This window comes from Crocodylus siamensis, chromosome 2 (assembly GCF_052110815.1).
Source record: "Crocodylus siamensis isolate JL-2025a chromosome 2, ASM5211081v1, whole genome shotgun sequence".
Classification (NCBI taxonomy): Eukaryota; Metazoa; Chordata; order Crocodylia; family Crocodylidae; genus Crocodylus; species Crocodylus siamensis.
Window position 1 is genome coordinate 171,058,565 of NC_143396.1, and position 17,942 is coordinate 171,076,506.

Genomic DNA, 17,942 nt, shown 5'->3' on the forward strand with positions numbered 1-17,942 from the left:
CCGCACTTCAAGAGGGATGTGGACAGCATTGAGAGGGTCCAGAGGAGGGCCACCCGCATGGTCAGGGAACAGCAGGGCAGACCCTACAAAGAGAGGCTACGGGACCTTAACCTGTTCAGCCTTCACAAGAGAAGGCTGAGGGGGGACCTGGTGGCCATCTATAAACTCACCAGGCGGGACCAGCAGGGTCTAGGAGACACCCTGTTCCCCCTAGCACCCCCAGGGATAACAAGGAATAACAGCCACAAATTGTTAGAGAGTAGGTTTAGACTAGACATACGAAGGCACTACTTCACAGTCAGGGTGGCTAGGATCTGGAATCAATTTCCAAGGGAAGTGGTGCTGGCTCCTACCCTGGGGGTTCTTAAGAGGAGGCTTGATGTCTACCTGGCTGGGGTCATTTGAGCCCGGTTTTCTCTCCTGCCCAGGGCAGGGGGTCGGACTTCATGATCTACAAGGGCCCTTCTGACCCTGCTTCTATGAATCTATGAACCATTATATCCATGGGAAAATGTACCCTAGCTCTTTAAGCTGAGAGAGGGTGTGTGCTTCCTGGATGCAGTGGGCCCCAATGCTGAACTTCTCACAGCTTCAAGGCTTTTATGATTAAATCAAAGCTTTGGTTCCTGGAAACCCATTTAGACTGGCTTGGTACATTCTCCAGGCCTCTTTACTTTGTGTTGCAGGGAGAGAAACTTTCCTCACTCAATGTGAATGCAGACTCCTGAGAAATAAGTCAGGAAGTCAGGCATCAGGCAGATAGCAATGGACCTCTGTAATACCACACCCCCTCTCCTCCTCATTCTCTATGTGTTGCCTGGCAGTCTGGCTACATCCTCTCCCTATAGCTCCACCTGCTACAGCATCCAAAAGGTCCTGGCATCGCCCACCCATCCAAGACAGACAGTGAGTTGGCATTGCTGTGGTACTTCAAGGACCACCTTCTTCTTCACTGATGTGAGTAGGTCAAAGCTGGGATGAGGCCTTTGTTTGGTGCAAGGTTGTGCATTACTCTTGACTTTTTCTTTTTTGCTGGGCCAAATTCATCCTTGGAAAGGACTTGGCCCACTGGAGAAATTCAGAAAGATCCTCATGAAAGAGATGGAAATAAGTAAATAAACTGGTTCTTGTATCTGTTCTCATTTTATTCCCAGTGTGGGAGATAAGACTGAGATTTCCTTTGCTCACTGTCTCTGAAATGAGAAGCAGCCCAGGACAGGTCATGTCTTGAGCATTCCAGCCATTCACTATACTGGTTGCTGCAGGCCTTCATGGAATATGTGATGGTAATCCTAAGGACTGCAGCCCTGCTCTGTAAGCACTGTCAGCTCACCTGCCTGTTGGCTTGTGGGGTGTCTTGCCTCAACACTGGTACAGGTGAGCTTGAGTCTTGTGGGACATTGGAAGATTTTTAACCCATCATTTGGATCCAGGGAGTTACAGCCAAGGAGGAAGCTCTGCTTGATGCTCAGGGTGTAGGGAGGAGCTGAAACTCAGCAAGATGGGAGTCTCAGCTAGCTTGAGCTCAGTGTAGCTCTTCCACCTTCCATGCCCTCCCTCCATGCTGAGAACTGATTGTGCTCCCTGTGTGGCAACCTGCTCAGTACTGCCCCAGAATTACAGGCCAACTCCAGTGCACTCAATGAGTGTCTCGTTGACTCAGAGCCTGCCCCTTCCTCTGAGATCTGAGAAGGCTCCACGTCATCCCAGGAATCACCCTACACAAGCCTGCTGAGCTGAGGCCAAGGCCTGTTAGGTATCACTCCCAAAGAAGCAGAAACATGCACATCAGGCTTTCATTGTTCTTCAGAAGACAAGAATGGCACAGTCGAAAATAATTTGTACTGAACTCTAGATTGCCTCTGGGCTCTGCCTCTCTACAGATTGAAACCCTGTCTCATAGGTGTTTGTGCCATGCATCCTCAAACCTGCCCCATGCTGTTAATGGTCTGGAAAACAGACTCCTTGTGGATTTCTGTGGCATGTAGATTAGACCCACTTGCTACAGCATGCAAACCAGATCTAACTCTTAGTGGTATGCAGAGTGCATTCATCACCCTTCACCCCATGCCCCCTGTGGCATGCTTTTGCTAGGGCATTGCTTGCAGTCTTGCTGGAATTACCTCCTTTTCCTCTAAATGGAAGACCCATGCTACATAACCTGGGCAAAGGAGAGGATCTAAAGTCTCTTGGTCTTGGGAGAATTGGGAAAATATCAGGTATTTACCCTATAGGCAGCATGGGGAAGCCTACAGAGGGTCTGGGAAGTAAGGGCAGAGAGAGAGGGCCTACTAATATGGAAGAGGAGCAGAAGGCACATAAGGGAGCCTGCAAGACCCAGATCCAAAAGAATGCCCCCCTGGTGGTGGTGCAGAGAGCAGGAAACAGGCTCACCACCTTTTAGTTGGTTGATTTTTTTTCCCTCTCTTCCCTCAAACCCTTAATAAAAAGACTTAGCTGGCATCAGTCCCATTTCTTAGGCAACCTGCCACCTTAAATCTGGAGCCTTTGTAACTCTCAAGATCTGATTACATCATGGTGTGAAGCATCTTTGGGGTGAAGAGAGAGGTCTAACTTAGACATTTTTTCAGAGAGGTTTGTGTACATTCTTCTGCAAGACCCCAGTTCACCACACACTCTTTCTCAAGTCTCTTTCTGATGGCTCATCTGGCCTGCTGTACTGTTTATTCTATGAGGGGCTTGGGGTTTTGTGTGCACACCTGGTTCCTGGACCCTGGCATGGCTGTATGGTGGGACACACTTACAGGGCTAAGCTTGTGTGTCTGGAAGTAATTTGCTCCTGGCTGTCTGGGAGTAGAGGGAGAACGTCCTCGGGGGAAGGAGGAGATGACCCTGTCAGCAATTTCACTCTAAGAAGGAATGAGGGTTTGGGAGAGAGAGGAAGCATGGGATGAGACAGCACAGCAAAAGCTGCCGAAGACTAAGCTGTTCTGCAGGCTGGGGTGGAGTGCTTAAGGTGACAGGCCTGTTGTGAAACCTGACTTGATGGAGAAGTGGGTAAAGTTGTCTACTTCCTTAGGTACAGTTAAGCTTAAGTACAGTTAGGCTACAGTTAGGTTAGTGAAACAAATTGGAGACACCATCCCCAGCGACATTCCAGGCAATAACAGTCTGAGCCTACGTACTCTCAGTACCCTGGTGCCTCAGCCAGGCATAGGCTGAGAGGTGCCTTTTGGCTTCTGAGACCTGTTTCGTCTTGGCAGTCTGTGCTGAGGCTGCCTCTTGTAGTCATCTGTGGCAGTGGCTTATGTGCTGGGGAATACATGACCATCAGAGACTGGGTTGGGTCTCCCAGAACATCTTGTATAAGCCACCAAGTTGGTTAGCCATCTGCATGACTTTAGAGAGGGATCTGCATGACTTCAGACTAACATGGCTAACCATCTCTAATAGCTGTGATTAGGTGAGGGGAGGGCATGCGCTGGCACTCAATCTGACAGAGCCCTCCCTTTTTTGATCTGTATGGTGGATCACAAGGCCTGTCTCTTTCCTGAAGGGTGGGAAGATTGGGGAGGAGGAGTTTAGCCTTGACTGTTGTGCGAGGAGCACAGAAAAGGAGAATATGGAACAAACTGAGTTGGATTGCGAACCTCCAGATGTGAAGTGTCCAGATGCCCAGAGCCTGCATTGGCCCCATGGTGTGAGTCAAAATAGATAAATAACAACTAAATAAAATCCTGGTCTGTTTCCCAAGTACCACTTAGCACACAGGAAGCTGGTTGTCAGTCTTTCTGTCTGCAGGCTCAGTACTTTTGGTTAGGCCCAGAGAGTTTCCTATTCATGCTGGATTTTGCAGAAATAGGGCTGGATTCCACCCTCTGTGGCAGTGGTGTAAACCCAGAGGAGCACCCCAGGCTCCTGTGGAGTTGCTTTGCCTTCGTACAGCTGTGAGTGAGAGCAGAGTCTGGCCCTTGGGCTCACAGCCTTCGCTTTCATGCCTCAGATCCCGGAATAGAGCCAGGCTCCCCCAGAGCCTCCTTTTTATTTGCGGAGAAGCAAATGATCTTTTTCTGGGGAACAGATACATTTCTGTTTGGCTTCTTTTAACTGGACAGGAGCTGCTAAGCAAAGAGAGGAGTCTTATTAGCAGGTCAGCAGAATGGCTATAAAGTGAAATGCTTATAAATAAAATCAAAGCAGGCACTGTGGGGGGTGGTGCAGGAGCAGTGAATGCTACTCCAAGTGCTCCCAGCCCCTCCCAGAAGGAGGTGCTGTAGGGAATGGTGTCAAGGCTCCACCTCCAGAGGCACCGCGACTCCTTCCCCACCAAGGCTTATGGTAGTCAGGGTGGTTGGGGCACTGGGATATGTAGGGCTTCCTGAAACCCCAGTCCCAGACTTCCCCAGCCCTAGTGTTGAAGAGCATACTGTGGAAGTGCTGGCTAGTAGCTCTGTCTATAGGGAAGAGCTGGAGGGCAGTTCACAGCTACTTCAGTCCCAGTCTCTCCTAGGTATAGGGGCTGGTGCAAGGCAGCTGCCGGTGCCTTGGGCACCAGCCTCTGCCAGCAGGAGTCTGGGCAGCAAGAGGCATCTGCTGTACTGCTAGCTTGGGTTTTGTCCTGGAGTCCGGGGCGGGCAGTGAGCAGACTGAATGGATCAGTCCTGTTGGAAGCTCCCTTGGAATGACCTTCTCTTCTTTCCTTTTTCTCAATCGCTCCCCAGCACTTTACCTGACTCTCCCCCGGACTCCGGATCAGAAGCGTACTCCCCTCAGCAGGTGAATGGTAAGTGCTTAAAAAAAAAAAAGCCCCAAACTCAAACCCAACATCCTCCCCCTCCATGCTTCATGAGAGTGGTTGGCTCTGAAATCTTTATCAGACAGGGGAAAACAGCCGGCTGCAATACGTGGAGAGATTATCAGTTAGTAAATATCCCTAGACTTTCCCCTATTGTTCTCCTGCTAGTCTTTGAAAGCGGGAGAGAAAGAGAGAGCCGTGAAGGAGAGAGGAGGAACAGGAGAGGAAGAGAGGTGCACAGAGAGCAGGAGAGAGGGACTACTCCTAGGTAGAGTGTGAAATGGAGTGGGCAAGTCTCCTTTCACTGGTGTCTGTACTGGGGGACTGACCCTGCCTGAGTGAGGGACGAAGTGCGAGAGAGAGCACATCCCAGCAATGAAGCCTGACTGGAGGAGGCAGCCATGAACTTGCCCTTCAGCGGTAAGTTCTTTCTGAGCCTTCCTGCTCCTTCAGCGAGCCCAGCCGGTCGCAAGGAGCTTCCATCTGTCTTCTGCGAAGGGCGGGGGAACAGGGAGCCCCTCCCAGAGGCTGTTTTCCACCCCCGCCAAGAAGGCGGGTCAGGCCTGCTTGGCTCTGCGTGGGTTGGAGGAAGCGGGTGGATGTGGCATAGTCCCTGTGGCAACATTCCACTCCCTTGATGGCCGGCTACCCATGGCGGGTGGGTAGAAAGGTGTGGGAGGGTGCTCCAGGTTCCCCCTGCTGCCCTGTCAGTAGCACCCTCTTTTCAGACTCCAACCCAGTTCACACTGGGAACAGTTCCTTCTCTTTTCTCCCTGGAAGAGGTCAAGAGTTCTGTTTATCTTACCAAAAAAATCCTTGGAATTCCTCCTGGCCCTTCCTTAAATATAACAAAGAGGCCGGGTTACTGCAGGGAGAGCTGCGCTCCCTTGCTGCCAAAGCAGCACCACCTTCACTTTAGGAGAGCAGGAGGAGAGGCTCTGGAGAACAGGTCTTGATTGGCTAATTTCTCTTGAGGCAGGAGTTCAGTGCCTGGGACCTGGTTTTGCCTGGCTTGGATGGGGCTGTATGTATGCAGCATGTCTGGGCCCTGGTTCAGATGTAGAACTAAGAACTTATCTCCACGGACAACCCATGCCCCGGCAGCAGCGCCCACAAGCATGCCGTGCTGATTTATGTTGCTTCTAGACTGAAAGCTGTGTAGCCACATTTACACAGCACTTCAGGCCAGTCTTTTAGTGCAGCTGATAGCCAGGGCAGTGAGCCTGCCTCCATGATATGTTAGGCCATGTTTGGCAGCACAGAGATGCAACTCCACTGCTTCTGGATTAGGTGGCAGACCACTCTGAGCAGTGCAGCATGCTTCAGGGTACCACTGCTGGGGATGGCAAGCTTACTGCATTAGACGTGGTCTTGCTAGTATGTGTGGTCTTTTCCACTGCTTTGTGGCTAGAAATACATGAACATCAAAAAGCAGAGTCTCCATGAGATGCGGAAGATGGAGCCCAGCCATTCCATTATCCCATGGTATGGCAGGAATAGCAGGTACCCAGAACTGGCTCCATGTTTCCCTCCACAGTGCTTTAGAAGCAACATAGTTTATCTCAGCTAGAGTCCTAGCTAGCAGTTGCAAACCTGCATTACCTGATTGTGCTGCAAAGGCTGTGGTGTTTCTCAATGACCTACTGGAGTACTACTTTGAGCACTTTTTGGATTGGTTGTGGAGCTCCTATCATGATGAAAAAACTTCTCTTTATCTCCCTGTGATGATCCTGTTTCCTAGCTGATCTCTAGCCAAGGACTGTTCTGGGGTTTCTCTTCTCAATCAGCTGGACTGAAAGCTACCTAGGTCTTTTCTGCACTTTGCACAACTGAGTTATGTTGTGTCTTGTCACATATTTCATAAGACTGAGTTCAGGACTGGTCAGAATTGCACATGGAACCAAAACTGGAGGGGACAGGAGCAGAGCTGGGTGCTGTGGGTGTCAGTAAAGTGAGATCCTTCCCTAACAAATGTAAAGCCCTGTATCGAGGTGAGGAAATGAAAAAAAGAAAAATAGGACCAGATCTAGTTCCACCTATCAGGCAGCTCAGTATTCCACCTTGATCAACTCCCTGAAAAAATGCTGGTGTACCAACTTTTGTAACATGCCATCAACTTTAACACTAAGTCACGACAAGCAGCAAGTGGGAAGAAGACACCCCCAGATTTTGTATTCACTGTTTTTCCAGGATGGAACAGGATCATGCTTTGGCATGTGGAGCTGTAATTAGTCAGCTCTGCCCATTGCAGTGAAGTGATCTGGACATCCCCTTGTTCTTCAAACCTGTATTGAGTCTCTGTTCTTTGTGTCCCCTGTAGCTGATGTGTTGTGAAACATAGACAAGTGCCTGATCTGTGATTGGAGCTCAATTTTAGGAAGTAGCCAGAATATGAGAAGTCCACAAACTTCTGATCCTAAGAAGAATAGTTATAATAGACACTTTCTGATCCAGCCACATCAGGGCATTCCCACTGTTATAATGCATCTCCCTCCCATTCTGCCACAGGGGCCCTGTGTGTACAGTCCCAATGGAATGTCCTTGTAGTCTTATGTCTCTATGGTGCACAAAAAAGTCTTTTGTTGTTAGGAAAAAGCCTTTAAAGGAAGCAGAATGATATGGCCCCATGCTACATCCCTCCCCTGCCCTTAATAGAAGGGCCTGGGGAAGGTTACTGTTATCTTGGCCAGGCCCCACTGATTCATCTTGAGAAAGTTTTGCTCTAGTCAGTCGGTGCTGGCCAGCACAATGGCGAAAAGGGATCTTGGGGTTATGGTTGATCACAGAATGATCATGAGCTGACAGTTCAATTCTGTAGTCAACGGAGCTAATAGCATAAAGGGATGCATTAGTCGATGCATTGTGAACAGGGCTAAGAAGGTGATATATCCTCTCTGTTTGGTGCTGTTGAGACCCCAGCTGGAGTACTGTGTCCAGTTCTGGGCGCCACACTTCAAAAAAGACACAGAGAATCTTGAAAGGGTCCAGAGAAGAAATGATTAAGGGCCTGGAGGACAAACCTTATGAGGAAAGACTAAGGGATCTGGGACTGTTCAGCCTGGGGAAGAGATGATTGAGTGGGGACTTGGTGCCTGTCTATAAGTATGAAAAGGTGACTATTGGGAGCTGGGAGAAGAATTGTTCACGAGGGTGCCCCAGGGGAGGACAAGGAGCAGTGGCCATAAACTGTTAGATCATGGTTTCAGGTTGGATGTAAGGAAGAACTTCTTTATGGTAAGGGTGACCAGATTCTGGACTAGACTTCCCAAGGATGAGGTGCAGTCCCCAACCTTGGAAGTCTTCAAGAGGAGACTGGACAGACACCTTGCTGGGAACATTTGATCTCAGCAGTATTCCTGCCCAGAGCAAGGGGGTTGGATTCGATCTTTCATGGTCCCTTCCAGCTCTTAATTTCTATTTCTGTGATTCTATGATTTCCTTACAAAGGGCCTGATCAGGTTCCAGGCTAGGTCACTTCACCTTGTGAGCTGCCTGGATGTTGCTACCTAGTGGCATTGGGCACAGTTGGTGCCCAGGCCTACTTTCTCCCTAGCCTGCTACGGACCTGTCTGGTACTGGGATCACGTTTACCTCCTAGCAGCAAGGAGGCTGGCTCTGGTGCAGCAGTCCCCACTTCAGCATACAGTGGTGTGATTTAGAAGAGGTTGGGATGGCTTTCCGGTTTTCATTCTGGGCTTTAGCAGTGTGGAAATGCTGGTGGTTGAGGTCACCTGTGACTTTTTCCATGTCACCACTTGAGCCTTTCTCCTCTTGTCTCCTCTTGCTGATTTGGACCCTGTTGAGAGGGTTCTCTCTGGCTGCACTTGCATCTTTCCTGTCCGCATGCTCTCTCTCAGGCAGGCCTGGTATTATGGAGGGTATCCCTTAATCTTACAGGCCTGGAATGAAACTTGTCTCTGCTGTGGTTGTGTGGGAGGTGGGGAGGACTACCACTTCTGGTTGTCCAGGAATGAGAGGTTCCTAGTGCACATGTCCACTTCCTTTTCCAGTGATGATGGGGAAACAGCTTCTCCCTGCATCTGAAACTTCTGCCCACTGTCCCCCTTGTCTCTGTCCCAGGGCCAGAGGCTGGAAGCCAGTTATTTGCTTCCACAGAGAGAAGCTTCTAACAACATAGGGATGTCTGAAGTCACAGTCTAATGCAGCCTGTGTTCCCCAAATACACTTCTACGTTCCTTTAGGCAAAGGCGTATATAAAACAAATGTGTGTTGCCTGTTCTGTAAAGCAAGCAGGTTGTGTAGAATCATGGTGACAAAGCAAGTCTGAGGTGAGAGCTGCTGGAATACACATGGAAACTGAGGGCCTGGTAACAGCTATCTCAATATCCATGGCTGTGGGAGGAGGCAGGACTGTCACTGATTCAGGTTCCAGCAGCAGGGTGTGTGGTGATTTCCCCACATCTGAAAAATCTTGTGTGTGGTATTTTTCCTTTTCCCATTAATCCCCACCCCAAGCACTGGAAAACCCCAGAAAAACCCATGGAGATTTTATGAATTGAAGCACCAAGCGTGGGCTGTGTCATTTGCTGCTTAAGCATAATTGGAACTCTCACACAGATGATCACAACCATTGCTCTGATGAATAGCTTGCAGTTTTGTAGGCAGAAGATATCAGATGAGTCCCCAGCCTACTAACTAGGTAGCCCTTCCACTTGCTTTCCGCTGACCTGACAGATAGATGCTTTCTGTGTATTTGCTTTTTCAGTGCTTCCTTTATTGTGAAGTATTGACCAAACCAATACGAAAGTGTGGGGAACATGCTCAGTTGCTGCTAAGCTGCTTGAACTGGAGTTTGCAGAGTATTATTCCAAGTGCAACAGTTTCCCCCTCCATCCTCCATCTTGGGTTGAATTCATTGGTCCTTAAGGTGTGTTCAAACCCTATGATGTTATAATTTTATATTGGCATTTTTCTATCGGTTTGACGCGCCAAATTCTGGCTCAGACTCCTTCAGAGAAATCGAGAGAAATCTGGATCATAAAGTTTGAATGTTAGAAAGGAAGGAGAGCACTCAAGACCATGTTATATTACTTATTAGGAAAAGGGGCAGTTATAGCTCTTCTATAGCAGTTTTCTTCAGTAGTTCTCCCAGCATCTTACACATGGCAACCACCATTATCTCTGTTTCCTGGATGAAGCACAGAGGTGAAGTGATTTGCCCCAAGTCACCCAGGAGACTAGCAACCAAGCCAGGATTTAAATGCAGGCCTTCTGAGACCCAGTCCAGTTCTTTGTCCAATAATCTTCATGCTTCAAGCTTCCTTCTCCTGTTCTGGGTTGTATTTAAAGTCAGTCATTTTGGCTAAGAGCTTGTCTGCACCACAGAGGTATTGGAAGCTGTACAGCTACATTGGCAAAGTATCCTTCTGGAAGTGCAGCCTCTATCACTGAATGGAGGCAACCACATCCCTAAGCAGTATATACTACGTTGACAAAATGGCTCTTTTTCCAGGAAGTGGAGTTTACTGGCATAGCTACATTGATTACAGGTAGGCTTTTTTTTTTCCCCGCTTGGGTATGTCATATTGACCTTAGGAACAGAAATGCCCCATCACTTTTCTTGATCTACTTTTTCAATTTTATCCTACAGCAGTTTCAGTTCTTTGTTATTTGTATCGAGCCATTTTTTTCTTAAGCTGCAAGAGCAGCATCAGACACCTGTAATCCATAAATTTCCTTCAAAACTTCATTCAGTTGCCTTTTAAACTCTCAGATCCCTCTGTAAAGCCCATTGTGAAAAACATTGTGATAGGTTTTGATCACAGTCCTTTCTCTTGCTTACACTGCAGACCATGTCTTACTATCAAAGGTAACTGCAAAGGGGCAGATCATCAGCTCACATTGGCTGGTGTAACTCCAGTGGAGTCAGAAACTTGTCCCATTTACAGCTGGCCCACAACGCATGAGTATTTCTGTAAGGGTCAGCCAGGAAGGTGAGGCATTCTTCCTCCATTTTCAGCCACCTACGCCACGAGAATGATGTCAGTTGCAGATCTGAGCATCCATGTTGTGCTTCAGATTCTTATTTTACAGCATTCATATGCCTGTATCGAAGGACGTTAGTCGTCTTTTCTTTTTTCCATTTCATTTTCATTTACTAAATGACCAAGACCACCTGTGTACACTTTTCTGTGCATTCTTGCTTGGCCTCTTCAGAAATGAGAACACAAGGTCTGTGGTTTTCTTTTTAGATGTGAAAACCATGCTATTAAGCAGGAATACAGATTTTCCTGTGTAGATGCTGGTAACCTTAGGTCATTCCTTCAGTCTGACCAGCCTTCTTGTGCTACTGCCACTGTTGATTCTTTTAGTTGTTCTTTTATATATTCCTTTGTTTCTTCCTTTGCAGCATTTAAAATTCAAGAATGGAGAGGTTTTATTCTGCTTGGAAATATGTTGTCTGGCTAAAGAGTTTCCATTGTATTTTTAAATTGCTTGTGCTTTCTGCCTCAGTAAGGAAATGAAATTACTATAGAAGACTTCATCTTTTCAGATTCATATCTTTGCTTTCCAGTTTTGTGGAACAATCACTAATTCAGTAGAAGAAGCACAAACTGCAGGCAAGTCCTGGTGCCCACCTCTAGCCTGAGTTGGGTCATTGTGGCCTGCAGCTGGCTAAGGTGGCTTATCACTGCTGCTGAGGGAAGAAGCACCAGCTGCAGGGAGGTCCTGGCACCTGCCCATCCCCCTCTGGCTGGAGGTGGGTCATTCCAGCCCATAGCTGGCAAAGATGGCTTGTCACTGAGCTAACTGATCTGTGCCATTTTGAGGCACTGAATATGAGGACAAACTGCTGAATGAAGTTGATGGCAAAGAGCTGTTGGAAGCCCTGAAACGGGGGTTTAAGTTTTCACTAGAGCAGTTCTGATGGAAAGACACGGAAAACATCTCGCTTCCAGGATCAGTAATTTTCCCAAAGTTCTGCTTTTCCAGTTCCATGAACAATTTTAGATGAGGAAATTCACTCTGGAAGAAACTGCAGATGCTGGTTTTCTGCACCTTTTGAGATGAGTATCAATGCTTTCTCTCTTGCTAGTCAATATGCCAACGATGGTTATGTTTTATTTCAGAGGAACTATTTGTTGCCATGATTTCAATTAATTAAACCACTAGTTTCTACCCTTTTCTTCAGCTTTTAGGAACAGCACTAAGAATCATGTGACTTGTGATACCAATGAGTTGGCTATACTGTAGTTTCCATGTTAAGCAGGGTTCTGTAGTGTTGCTCCTTAATAATTTGTTCATTATTGTCATGGAGTAGATCAGCAGAAGAAGACTATAGTGAAGGTTAATGGTGGAGAAGAATCCTGATCAACCTGATCCAAGTGGAGTCTGGGAAAGTTCAGACCCAGATCTAAACTTCCCATATACTCCCCAAGAACTTTTCTGTCATTAAAGGCCTTATTTGCAGACATTTAAATTTTCTGGTAGTAGAAGATGATCCTCGGGGTTAAGATTGCTCATTTTTTTCTCTGCTTCCATGTAAATTTTTTTTTGCAGGAAGGGAGAGAGGTGTTCAGAGATCCCCATGGTTTCACTCTTTCTCAGATATTTCCCATTCTTTTATTTTGCATCAAATGCCTTCAAAGCAGCTTAGTGGTACTCCCAACTTGCCCTGACCTTATTCCTCAATGGATACTGAGAGGTACTTAGCTTATGATCAGTCAAGTCCAGTTATAAAACCTGGGTAGACCTTTATAAAGACTCAGGGGTCTGCTGCAGGAAACATACTACTGGATATAATGCTTCTTACTGTGATTAGTATCATTGACTTTGGAGAAACTGTTTGCAACAGGATATGAACCATACTGGATGTGTCTACACGTGCATCATGCTGTGCAGTTGTTACTGTGCAGTCATTTAGTACCTGCTTAACTAAATACTAAATGACTGCACAGTAACCAGCATTGCTGCATAGTTCTGTCACCACATGGTTATTTTTAGATACTACTGCTCACTAGCAATGAACTACTGCGTAGTAGCTTGTTACAACTGCACGGTAGCTTCGCCATCACAGTTCATGCCTGGCAACCCTACAACTCTGTAGCAGCCAGCTACAGTGCAGTAGCTTGTTGCTACTGCACCATAACGTCCCGTGTAGATGTGCCCACTGATTAGTAAATTGTTTTGAGAATGGTACTATCAGGTCCCACTTACGTAGCAAGCTCCCTGTTGGTGCACAGCTCTGCTTGCAGGGGGCTCAATGTCAAAGCAAGTCCTAAAGTGAAATACAGGAGAGTTAGTTCATTTGCATCCATACCCAAGCTCTACCTGTTAAACGTTTATTTTGATGGTGACACAGTCAAATCAACTCAGATAGTGGCTTGATTTCAATATCTGATCCCATAGATAGGAAGGGGACCAGGCAGAATGTGTATTTGAATCTCCCATTTTGTTTATTTAAATGTTAGGATCAAAGTCCTTCCTTGGTTTAAAACTAAAGAGTATGTATCAGAAAATTAAATATGCCTACAAAAGTGCCCTCTGCAGAGGCTTAACTGTCAGAGGCTAGGTCACCCTGTCTGTCCCCACTCTGCAGGCATTTGTTGTCACTGCTAAGGAAGTGAAAAGGAAAACTTTCGTTGACTGTGGTAGGAATAAGGGAATGTGGTGAGCGTGGAGTCTGAAGCAGAGGTTAGTGGGCATGGCTGTGAGAGGAAGCTGGAGCTGAAGTGCTGGCTGCCTAGAGGGATTGGGATGGAGGAGAAGAACAGCAGGTTGGAGTTTTGTGCCATATCAGAGTTTTAGGGTGGCTAATGTTTGCAGGATAAAAGAGAAGTATACTGGGAAAGCAGTGACTCGCTCAGGAGGCCAGAAAGGACAGTCCTGTGGTCTGGACACTAGTTTAGGGCTTGGAATGCCCAGATTCAATCCCTTGCTCTGCCACAGTCTCCCTGGGTGGCAAATCTCTTATCTTCTCTGGAGCTCTGTTCCCCATCTGCAAAATGGGTGCTAAGGGTTGTTGTGAGGAGAAATACATTCAAGGCATGAGACATTCAGATGTTATGGAGGTGGGGTGCCATGTAAGCTAGATAGAGGCCAGGCAGGCTGATCTCTTACATGTGGGGTGAGGGGAGTTGTTTGGGCTTGTGGGATCCTACTGTAGGCATGCCAGAGGCTGGCACTGTGGGTGAAACAAGTGAGATCGGAGAGCAAAGTTCCCCCTTTGGTTTCCTGGTGCATCTCCCAACTGTATCTCTTAGGAACTTGGCAGCAGTTAGGTAGCAAGTTCGTGTGCTCATAGCTGTTGTTCCCACTGTCCATCATCACCTCGTGGTCACTGTTCTTCACCATTTTACTTGTTGTACCCTGTCTCTTGTCTAGACTTTGATTGTCAGCTCTTTGGGGAGGGTCTGTCTTTGGTCTGTGTATGTACAGTGCCTAGCACAAGAAGGGCCAGGAGTTCAGGGAAGTTTTAAAGCCCAAGTTATATAGGAGACCAGATGAGATGAATACAGTGCTCCCTTCTGGACTTACGATTTATGAAAAACTGAGATGGGCTCCTGTTACTGGACACTTAGCCAGGCTGCTGTACTGGACTGAGCCCCTTGAGCCACACATACTCTGCCAAGCTGGGGCTAGACAAAGTTTAGATACTATTTCTGGTTCTCTGACTCTAGATGCACACTCCAGGGGAGAGAGCATGGGTGACATTTTTCTTGGCTGTCTGCAAAGCACAGGAGATACACAGCTATATAGAAGAAATAGCAAAACTTGCAAACAAATCCTTCCCTTTGCTGCCCATGCTACTTGGAGAGCCGTGTGGGTTTTGTTTGGCCCTTTCAGAGGTCCCAGCTTTTCCCTGCACCCTTTTGTTCCTGTTCATTTTTGTTGTTTGGCCTCTCTCCTTCGCTCAGGGTAGATGGAGAAAGCACCTCCCTTTTTACAAGTTGCAATTCCATTAGTCTTTTGACCATCCTGAGCCCCTTCAAGCCCCCATGGTTTGGTTACTAGCTCCAGCTCTCCTGGAAGGAGGGGTTCATGTCCTTCTGCCACTGATGTTAACCAATTAATTGTCCAAGTTAATGTCATTTGCATAAGAGACCATCTAGGTTAACAACCCTGGGTTTGATGTTGTTTGCCCTCTGTTATTACCTCTTGGAATTCCAGTTCAAAAGGCATTAGGTGAGACACAGTACAGTGGCATGCAAATGGCTCTGTCAAACAGAAGGGAGCTTGTAGTTTGATATAGATACAGACACTCCAAAATGGTATGCAGAGGCCCTTATTCTTGATGTTACAGTAGCACAAGGGAATGTTAGCTGTCCCTTTTTGCCCATTTACTTAGGCATTAATGGCCTATGTACTAGGAACAGAGGGGTGATTTGCGGGGGGGAGGCTGTCATGCTGAATGGCTTGACTTGTTCAGTTCAAAACTTACCTGAGATGGAAGTCATCCCCTTATTATGCCGACTGGTTTAGAAATGAGCCCACTGAGTACTTCAGCTGCTGGGAGATGTCTGGCCAGCTGGGGGAGTCCTCACCGCTGCTCCCTCAAAACTCTTTCCAAGCACAGAGGGACAAAGCCCTGTGACACTGTTGAATTTATCAAAAGAAGGGGGTGGTTGGAACTCTCCTTATCGACCAGAATTCACCAGCTGTCCCCACAGGACCCCAGGGCCTTTGAAGAAGCAGGAGGTGGGAGGAGAAATCATACTAGAAGTGGTTGGGCAGGTGGAGATACCATCTTAGATTCAGATGGGAGAGGTGGATTCAGAGTATGCCTGTGCCAGGCCTAAGGGAAGATGTGGTGGAGAGTAGGTTTGCGAGGGAATGGATTGGGGCTGGGGCAGCAAGATGGAAGAAGCGGGTCTGGAACAAGCTGTTGTTATTGGGAGACAGGGTAGCTGTTATGTGTGGTAGAGCTGGGACAAATCATGCCTGGTCTTGCACTTGATTCTTACAAACCCTTTATTATTCTTTCTTTGAAGATCCTCACCTCCTTCGGACCATGACCCCTGAGAACATGTGCCACATGACCCCCCCTTCCCGGTTGGAGCACCCTCCTCCACCTCCTCCACCCCCGCCTCCTCACCTCCAGGGCCCCCCACCTCCTCCACCGCCTCCACCCCATCCACACCAGCCGCCGCCGCACAACCCCCACTATCCCAGCATGCAGCGGGACATGTACATGAAGGCTGAGCCGCTGATGCCACCATATGGCATGGGGCAGGGTGTGTCGCCTGGTGATCTCCACCATGCCCAGCAGTCCCAGATGCTTCACCAGTTACTTCAGCAGCACGGAGCTGAGTAAGATCTTGGGGAGGCCAGGGGCGGGGGGTATGGGGGAACCTGGGGCCTCTAGTGCTACAGGGCTTTTTCTGAGGTGCTGGTGTGCAGTGTGGGAGTACTCACGGAGGATAGGAGGCATAGGGGGGTTAGCTATGCCTTAGGACAGTAAAGTTACTGGGTTTCACCACATGGAGAGGAGTATGAATGGACTTCATGGTAATGTGCCCAGAGGTTTAGGGTAATAGGTGAAGGAGAGCATGATTGTGCAGCATGATGGTATGAGGCAGGGGTTGTCCACAGCATGGAGCATATGGTGGTATGGCAGTGGGGGGTTATGGCAGTGATGCATGGGTCAGTTATGATGAAAGTGTGTGTAGTGGCAGTGTGGCATAGGGCATAGGAGTGGTGTAGGTAATGAAGCACTTGAGTACAGTAGAGTGGGGTGTCACAGAATGGGGGCCTGTTGGTGGAGAGGGTTGGGGGCCCGTTGGCTGTGGAGGTTTGGAGTATGGTGATAGGGTAGAGGTAGAGGGTCCCTAATAGAGGAAGGTTAGGGGCATCTCTGCTCTTAGAGCACTCAGAGTTTAGTGTTTAGCACCTGGAACCAATCCCTTTCCTGGTTTCCTATCTTCAAGCCCCTCCTCTCCTTTCCTCACTGGCCATTGAGACCCCGCCCCGCCACACCCTCACCCCCCCCCCTTTCAGGGTCCATGCTTTCCTATAAGCTGCCTTCCCTGCCGCTCAGGGTCTCCTTTCCCGATCACTCTCTGCAGCCTCCCAGTGCACCCTGCCAAGAAGAGGAAACACTCCGAGTCGCCCCCCAATACCCTTAATGCGCAGATGCTCAACGGGATGATAAAACAGGAGCCAGGTATGGGGTCTGTGCCACTCAGCCTTGACAGAGTCCAAACGCCTCCCTGGCACCAACAGGGGGCACTTTCACCAGGTATGTTCTTTTTGCCCCCTCCCCTCCCTGCTCCCCTGACCATACCAGGTTCCTTACACCTCCCCAGTGCCAGCAGGTGGGATGGGGGATGGAATAGGGGAAAAATGTCTGCTGGGCACAGGCAGGGGGTGCTGTCTTGGAGAAGTGAACAAGAGCAGAGTTCCCAGCACTGAACGTACAAAATATGGGAACTCCTCTCCTGGCCCCAGACTCAGCTGTGCCATGCTTCTCAGTCAGGGGAAAGGACCCCAGGCTGAGTGAGTAGGCAGTGAGGACCTTTTTCGTCATACTACTTTGGGTGCAATGGGGGGTGCAGGGAGCTCTTGCCTGACAGGAGTCCTTATGGAATGGTTTAAATCAGTATTTTCCTGTTGTTACAGGCCTGGTTCAAGATAATGACAGCCTAAATGGCTCTTACCTGGATCCCAACTACCAGTCCATAAAGTGGCAGCCACACCAGCAGAACAAGTGGGCAACTCTGTACGATGCCAACTACAAGGAGCTGTGAGTAACTGCTGCACTCCCCACAGACAGCCACACATGCCTCTCATCCTGCAAGAGGTTCCCAAGGGTCACTGTCCTGGGTTCCCTGGATCCCAGCCAGCCTGCCCTGGGGGAGGGGTGCTGTCTCCCATGTAATTTTGCTTGGGGGAAACTTAATTCTTTGCAAACTGGGAAGGTGAGAGAGTTTTGCCAGGAATAGGTATGCTTGTCCCATCAAAGGCAGGTTTGGCTGGAAAGGGAAGCCTCCCCATGTGCTGTCAGGACCACAGTCCAGCCTAAATGAGCAGGAGCCAGTGACACTAAGCACAGCTATTTTGAGGTGTGGTTTAGTCTAGAGGGATCTGCAGCTCCAGCTTGGATTTTTAAAATGGCTATTTTCATCTGAGTGTGAGATGTAGTGTTTTGAAAGAGCGGGCTCAGGGCTCTCAGCAGCCACTGGTAGCTGGGAGAGAGATGGGGAGCAGCACAGTGAGACAGGGAGGG

At 48.4% G+C, this 17,942-nt stretch overlaps 1 protein-coding gene across 5 annotated transcripts in view; it reads left to right on the forward strand.

The window, feature by feature from the left end:
- Positions 1-17,942, forward strand: part of MYRF (myelin regulatory factor) — a 124,571-nt gene that overhangs the window by 45,919 nt on the left and 60,710 nt on the right. For 2 of the 5 annotated variants that reach the window (XM_090032282.1, XM_090032280.1), the window contains exons 4-7: positions 4,683-4,744; positions 15,709-16,027; positions 16,783-16,955; positions 17,336-17,459. In XM_090032282.1, the coding sequence (XP_089888408.1) occupies positions 4,683-4,744; positions 15,709-16,027; positions 16,783-16,955; positions 17,336-17,459 (678 nt within the window). Of the gene's footprint in view, positions 1-171; positions 958-2,736; positions 3,662-4,682; positions 4,745-15,708; positions 16,028-16,782; positions 16,956-17,335; positions 17,460-17,942 lie in introns of those variants that run through there. The other 3 variants (XM_090032284.1, XM_090032283.1, XM_090032281.1) reach the window with 3 other exon arrangements.